This window comes from Suricata suricatta, chromosome 11 (assembly GCF_006229205.1).
Source record: "Suricata suricatta isolate VVHF042 chromosome 11, meerkat_22Aug2017_6uvM2_HiC, whole genome shotgun sequence".
NCBI classification, from domain to species: Eukaryota; Metazoa; Chordata; class Mammalia; order Carnivora; family Herpestidae; genus Suricata; species Suricata suricatta.
Genome location: NC_043710.1, coordinates 1,451,835 through 1,457,804, shown reverse-complemented (window position 1 = coordinate 1,457,804; position 5,970 = coordinate 1,451,835). Strand labels below are relative to the sequence as shown.

Here is a 5,970-nt window from a genome sequence, read left to right as displayed (position 1 = left end):
GGCCGCGGGCCCGGCTCCCCGCGGCGAAGCCCGCGCCCTCTCCAGCGCCGCGGAGGAGGGGGCTGCTCGGGAGGGGCTTCGGGGAGCGCCAAGGGAGGTGCAAGCGGTCTGCCGAGGCGACTTCCTGGTCGGTTTGTGGGTGCAGAGGGGTGTTGCTGAAAGTCTGTGATTTGTGCCGTGCGGGGGGAGGGCCCTGTCCCCCAGGATGTTGGGTAACGAGGAGGGGCGCAAGTCTCAGAAACCCACCCTGGTATGTTGACTCTGTGCCAGAAGGACTGAAGGAGGAAAACGGGGTGGGCGGGGCCAGGATAGAAGAGGGGGCGAGTTGGCAAAAGACTCCTACCAGGCGCCACATTGCAGTTGACCCCCCCCCCCCCAACGCGCACACACACAGCCCGCTCCCTTTCCCTGTCCTCAACATTTCCATCCAGGAATCTGGGCAGAGGGGCTGGTTGGAGGCCCACAGTGCTGGAGTGTACAGCCCGTAGAGGGTTTCTGCCCCTGCCCAGGGGGGTTGATGGAACTTTCCATACGAGGGGGTGTAAGGCAGCCCCCCTCCCTCCCCTTCCTCCCACCGCCTTGTGTCTGGATGGGCTGGGGGTGCAGGATGAGCCCCCCCCACCCCGTGGCACTTTGCTTAGGGATGGTCCCAAGCAAGTTGTTGGGGGTGCAGGAGAGAAGGGACTGGCTAGGAAGAGGGAGGGGGCGGGCGCAAAGGGGGCGGGGGGAGTGGTCAGCAGGGAGATGGGTGGGGGGTAGGGTGGAGCCGGGGCTGGGAGGAGCCGGCTCAGACATAAAAGCTGAAGCACTGACCAGCCTGCAAGCTGGACATTAGCTTCTCCTGTGAGGCAGCCTTCCAGCCTCCGCCTCCTCCGCCTCTCCGCCTCCTCCTTCTCCTCCTCCTCCTCCTCCTCCTCCTCCTCCTCCTCCTCCTCCTCCTCTGGCCCCAGCGAGCCTCCTGTCCAGCTGCAGGTAACCAGGGCTGTTGAGCGAGGCCCCTCTGCCCTCTCGCTCCGGCCGCCTGCCCTGCCTGCCCACCCGCCCGCTGATGGCTTCGGGCCTCAGCCCCTCAGCCCCTCCTCTCCGCCTCTGCCCTCCTCACCCCTGCCTTCGCCCCTGTGCTGCCGCTCACCTGGCCCACACCAGCGCATGCCTCTCCTCCGGCCTCTGCTCTCCGCTGGTGCTGGGACGGACCGCGCACTAGAGTGGCCGGCCTGCAGAAGGGTGCAGTCACTAGCTGGCCAGATTGTTCTTAGAATTTGGAAGGGGGCAGACGCGGGAGCAGCCTGGGAGACGGGCTGGGGCCCAGGCCAAGGTGGGAGGAGGTGGGCGGGTGGCACCCCACACCCTCCTGTGAAGCGGGCCTCTGCTCCTTCAAGCGGGACTGTGCTCTCTCCTCTCCTGCACAACCCTGGGCCTGGCGCGCAGCAGCCCCACTCCAGGCGGCGAAGGGAAGGGGCATGCTGCTTGGTGCCCCTCGGGCCCCCCGGGTGTGGAGCCTGGGAGGGGCACATCTGGGCAGGATGCCCAGCCCCTGGCTTGGGTAGCATCAGGGTGCCACTGGGCTCGGAGGCACTGGGCCCTGACTGTCGCCCCAAAAGGGGCTTGTACCTGGGCCTGTGGAGGGCCGCCTGGGGCTACCTGCTGGGGGGGGCTTCCACTTTCTGGAGGGGCAGGGGCAGCTTGCTGTATCTAAAAGAGAACTCGAGGCTTCCTCTGAAGCCCCCCCAACCCTTAAGGGGCCTGGTTAACCCTTGCCCCGGGGCTGGCAGCCACACAGCCTGTGCAGGGGGTGTGTCCCGAGGAGTGCTGCTCTCTCGGGGACTGGGCCCCAAGGACCTGGTGTCCAGCTTCTAGCTGGCCTGACTTGTTCTCTCCAGCTCTGGGGGTGAAGTTTGGTACCTCGGGGAGAAGGTCTCATGATCCCACAGGGACCTTGAGGTGCCTGGCCCTGGAGGGTGGTGTGATGTCAGGCCTGGAAAGGAGGCCTTTGGCCTATTTGTGTGGTTTTGGGGCGTCCGGGGCAGGCTGGAGTGGGGCACGGGGCGATTCAGGAGAACAAGGCCCACGGGAGTGTGGTTGGCACTGCGCACTCACCACTGGATCCTTGACCTGAGCTTTGCTCAGCGCAGGGTGGGGGGTGGGGGGGCTCTGGGAAGGTGGAAAAGGCAGTGGGGGAGGGGAAGGGGTGGGATTGGGCCAGCAGGACCCCTGCTGCTGCGGGGAGGCAGGTCCTCTGGGATGCACATGCTCTGTGGTGGGGTGGGGCTGTCTGCCATCTTGGCTGATGCAGGGAAGCCCGAGGAGTGGCCGCTGTCCTGTGCTGGTCCCGCCCCCATGACTTCATAGGACAGAGGCCAGGTTCAGTGTCCAGCACTGGCCCCTGCAGCTCCGGGTGGGGCTGAGCCCCCGCAGTGGTGACGCTGGGGATGATCATCCCCTTGTGAAATTGCTGACCAGCACTTGGTGCCAATCAAAGACGGGCTTCACACACATCCACTCAAACCTGGGGCGACTCCGCACCCCGCCGGGGCAGCGGAGCACGCGTTCTTTCTGTGATTAAAATGATCACGTTTAGGAGATCACGCTCTAAAGCTGCAACTGAACTTGGAATCAGGAGATGGCTGGGCTGGTGTCTCCAGGAGGCCCGGGCCTGGCGGGTGGCGGGAGTGGCCTCTGGCACTGGACTTGGCTCATGGCCTCCTCTCTCCACCCCTAGATGCCAATGGGGGTCCCGATGGGGAAGTCGATGCTGGTGCTGCTCACCTTCTTGGCCTTGGCCTCGTGCTGCTTTGCTGCTTACCGCCCCAGTGAGACTCTGTGCGGCGGGGAGCTGGTGGACACCCTCCAGTTCGTCTGTGGGGACCGCGGCTTTTACTTCAGTAAGTGGGGCGGGGGCGGGGGGAGGGGAGGGCACACCCAGCAGGTGCTCCGTAAACGCTGCAGTCCCCCGTACCATTTCTCAGACACCCGTGGACACCCTCCGGGATACCTGGTGTGGGTGGCCAGGCAGAGGGAAGCTCCCGAGACTTCATGAGCACGGTGGGGACCTGGAGTCCACGTTTATTGGGTGCCTGTGGTGCGTGGGGGTGGCGCTCACACCCCTGAGCTTCCTGCAACCCGGGAAAGTAGAATGCTCTCTTTCCAGGAGAGACCACAGCAGGTGTGGGTGGGGTGCAGGGTGGCTGGAGGCAGACCCCCGCCCCAGCAGGGAGGTGGACTTTCCCCTCACTGCTTCTTCCTGGAGGGTGCCTGACATTTTGACGGTGAGCAGGTATTTGTGAGTTATCTGATTTAACGTTTAATAGAATGGATCGAAGACCCATAAAAACAAAAGCGGGTGTTTCCTGCCCCGTGTGCTGGGGGCGCCGCCCGCCCTGAGCTTGCAGCAGAGATGAGACCCCGCCTACAAGACAGTACTGGGGCGCGGGCCACAGCGTGGGCTTTGGCTGTTTCTTGCACTTCTCTCCATGTCCATCCTGGGGCTGGGTTTTTCCTGAGAACTCTGCCTTTTCTTGCCCCCCGGGCCTGTGTGCGCCCCCCACCCCCACGTTGGAGGAGACCTCTTCCTCAAGGGCATGGGCTCTTGCCCTCACCTCCCAGAAAGCTCAGCCTCAGTTTCCTTATCTACAGGATGGGGAGGGGAGCATTTATCTGGATAGTGGGAGGCACGGAGGAGCAGGCCCAGGCTGACCCTGAAGGTGGGGAGCGCATGTTCCCTGCTGCGGGCTCAGCCACCTCCTTCCCCAGCAGGAGCCCAGACAAGGGCCGGGGTGGGGGAGGGAAGATGGTGAGTGCCCTCATGGCCACGCCTGGCCCAGGGGCTCCCCGGGCGACGCCCCCCTCTGCAGCCTTGGTCTCTAAAGCTTCTCTTTGAAAAGCACTACTGCTTCTCCAGGCTTCAGAAGCCCAGTCCACCTGGCCTCGCTGTGCCCTCCCTGTCCCTCTCACCTGCCTCCTTTGGGGGCAGGTGCCCAGGGTGTGGGTCCCCTGCAAGGAGGGCTGGGCCCAGCCCCCACCCGTGGTACCTCCTCCCCACTGACGCCAGTCCTCGCCCCCACCCCCTGCGCCCCCAAGGCTAGGGCCGGTACTCTTCCTTGCAGCTGACCTTGGAGCCCAAGCTGCGGAGGGGCGGGGACGACGGGAGGAAAGGGGGGCGTGGTTTCATGTAGGTCCTCACTCCTCCCCTCCCGTCTTCCCCTTCTTCTCCCATGCCTGCCTCGGCGTCTCGAGGGCTGCGGCCCCCAGGGTCCTGCCCCGTTCAGGGATGGCACTTGCGTCCCAGCGTGGCCTTCAGCACGGGACCCTGCGCCCCGCATCCTGGGGGGCGGGGCCCCTGGCGGGCTCACGCCTGCGCATTTCCCACACCTGCCTGGGCAGTGGACCCTGGAGGCCCTGCCCGCGGTCCCCGCGAGGAGGGAGGCGCCGCGAGGCCAGGGTGCTGGCACCCCACCTGCGTCCCGGCCGCGCTCGCGCGCTGCCCCGGTGCTCAGTGCGGCTCTCGTTCCCCCTGCGGGACTTCCAGGCAGGCCGGCGAGCCGCGTGAACCGCCGCAGCAGCCGTGGCATCGTGGAAGAGTGTTGCTTCCGCAGCTGTGACCTGGCCCTTCTGGAGACCTACTGCGCCGCCCCCGCCAAGTCCGAGAGGGACGTGTCGACCCCTCCGACCGTGCTTCCGGTAAGCAGCCCGGGCCACTGCTGGGGGCGGGGGGGGGGACCCCGCCCTCTCGTGGAGGTGGTTGTGGGGGGCCAGGGCTCAGCCAGCTCCTGGGCTCGCGGACTGCCGCGGACCGCCCCCCCCCCCCCCCCCCGCCAACGCCGAGGACCGCGGCCCAGAGCGGCGCCGTTTCCCGTGGGCAGGTGGGATGGGACATAGGGCCGAGACCCCCTCCATGTGAGGCCATGGAGGGTCCACGAGGGAGGGCAGGGCGGCTGCGGGCAGGAGCCAGGAGCGGCTCCCCCCTTGACTGGTCCTCCCCCCTCCAGGACAACTTCCCCAGATACCCCGTGGGCAAGTTCTTCCAATATGACAGCTGGAAGCAATCGGCCCAGCGCCTGCGCAGGGGCCTGCCTGCCCTCCTGCGCGCCCGCCGGGGTCGCGTGCTCGCCCAGGAGCTCGAGGCGTTCAGAGAGGCCAAGCGTCACCGTCCCCTGATCGCCCTGCCCACCCACGACCCCGCCGCCCACGGGGGCGCCTCTCCGGAGGCGTCCACCAATCGGAAGTGAGCCAAACCGTCCTAATTCTGCTGAACGGCACCGCCCACCTGGTGCTCTCCTCCTGACCAGGGACCGGCCCATCGGGTCCAGCCTCTGACATCTCTCGGTACCATTTTCCCTCCGCGGGCTCCCCCACCCCCAGCCCCCATGCCCCAACCTCCCCATGTCAGGCTCTTTTCTCCTTGGCCCTCACCATCGGGCGAGGGAGATCCTAGTAACATCTCTAAAAATGTACAAACTCAATTGGCTTTCAATACCCCCCAAAACTAGCCCCCACATTATCCCAAAAATGCACAACAAAAACCTAAAACTGTGAACCCCTAAATGACACACACAAATGCACATCAGTCCCCTTAAGACCAACTGGCTTTTTAGAAAACACCAGAGCAGTAATTTGGCTTAAAAAAAAAAAAAACCCTAAACATATCAATTGGCTAAAAAAAATACTAAAACCAAATTGGCTTCAAAATAATTGGCATGATGAAAGAATCAGGCCCCCCCCCCTTCCATCTCTTCCCCGGGGACCTCGAGTCGGATTGGCCGCGGCTCGGGCCCCTGACCATCCAGGAGAAAGGAAGGGACCGATCCGAGGTTTAGGCGCAACGTCACTTTCCAGCCAGCTCCGCCCCCCCCCCCCAGGGAGAACTCGGGCAGCCCTGCAGCTCGGCCTGGCCTTGCTCTTTGCTCTTTCCATCCTCGAAAGTCACCATGAAGCTAGCTGGGGGTTCCCACCGAGACCGACGAGGGCAGAACA

At 64.9% G+C, this 5,970-nt stretch overlaps 1 protein-coding gene and 1 long non-coding RNA gene across 4 annotated transcripts in view; one reads left to right on the top strand and one right to left on the bottom strand.

The window, feature by feature from the left end:
* The window catches only part of LOC115271746, an 8,599-nt gene extending 7,393 nt beyond the window's left edge, over positions 1 to 1,206 (bottom strand). The window contains exon 1 of the long non-coding RNA XR_003900082.1: positions 1,133 to 1,206. This is a non-coding gene — a long non-coding RNA (uncharacterized LOC115271746). The remainder of the gene's footprint in view (positions 1 to 1,132) is intronic.
* IGF2 (insulin like growth factor 2) overlaps positions 1 to 5,660 on the top strand; it is an 11,993-nt gene extending 6,333 nt beyond the window's left edge. The window contains exons 1-4 of one of the 3 annotated variants that reach the window (XM_029914683.1): positions 838 to 972; positions 2,720 to 2,882; positions 4,526 to 4,677; positions 4,986 to 5,660. In XM_029914683.1, coding sequence (XP_029770543.1) covers positions 2,720 to 2,882; positions 4,526 to 4,677; positions 4,986 to 5,225 — 555 coding nt within the window. In that variant the 5' untranslated portion in view covers positions 838 to 972 and the 3' untranslated portion in view covers positions 5,226 to 5,660. Of the gene's footprint in view, positions 1 to 837; positions 973 to 2,719; positions 2,883 to 4,516; positions 4,678 to 4,985 lie in introns of those variants that run through there. The other 2 variants (XM_029914681.1, XM_029914682.1) reach the window with 2 other exon arrangements.
* The last annotated feature ends 310 nt before the right edge of the window (positions 5,661 to 5,970 follow it).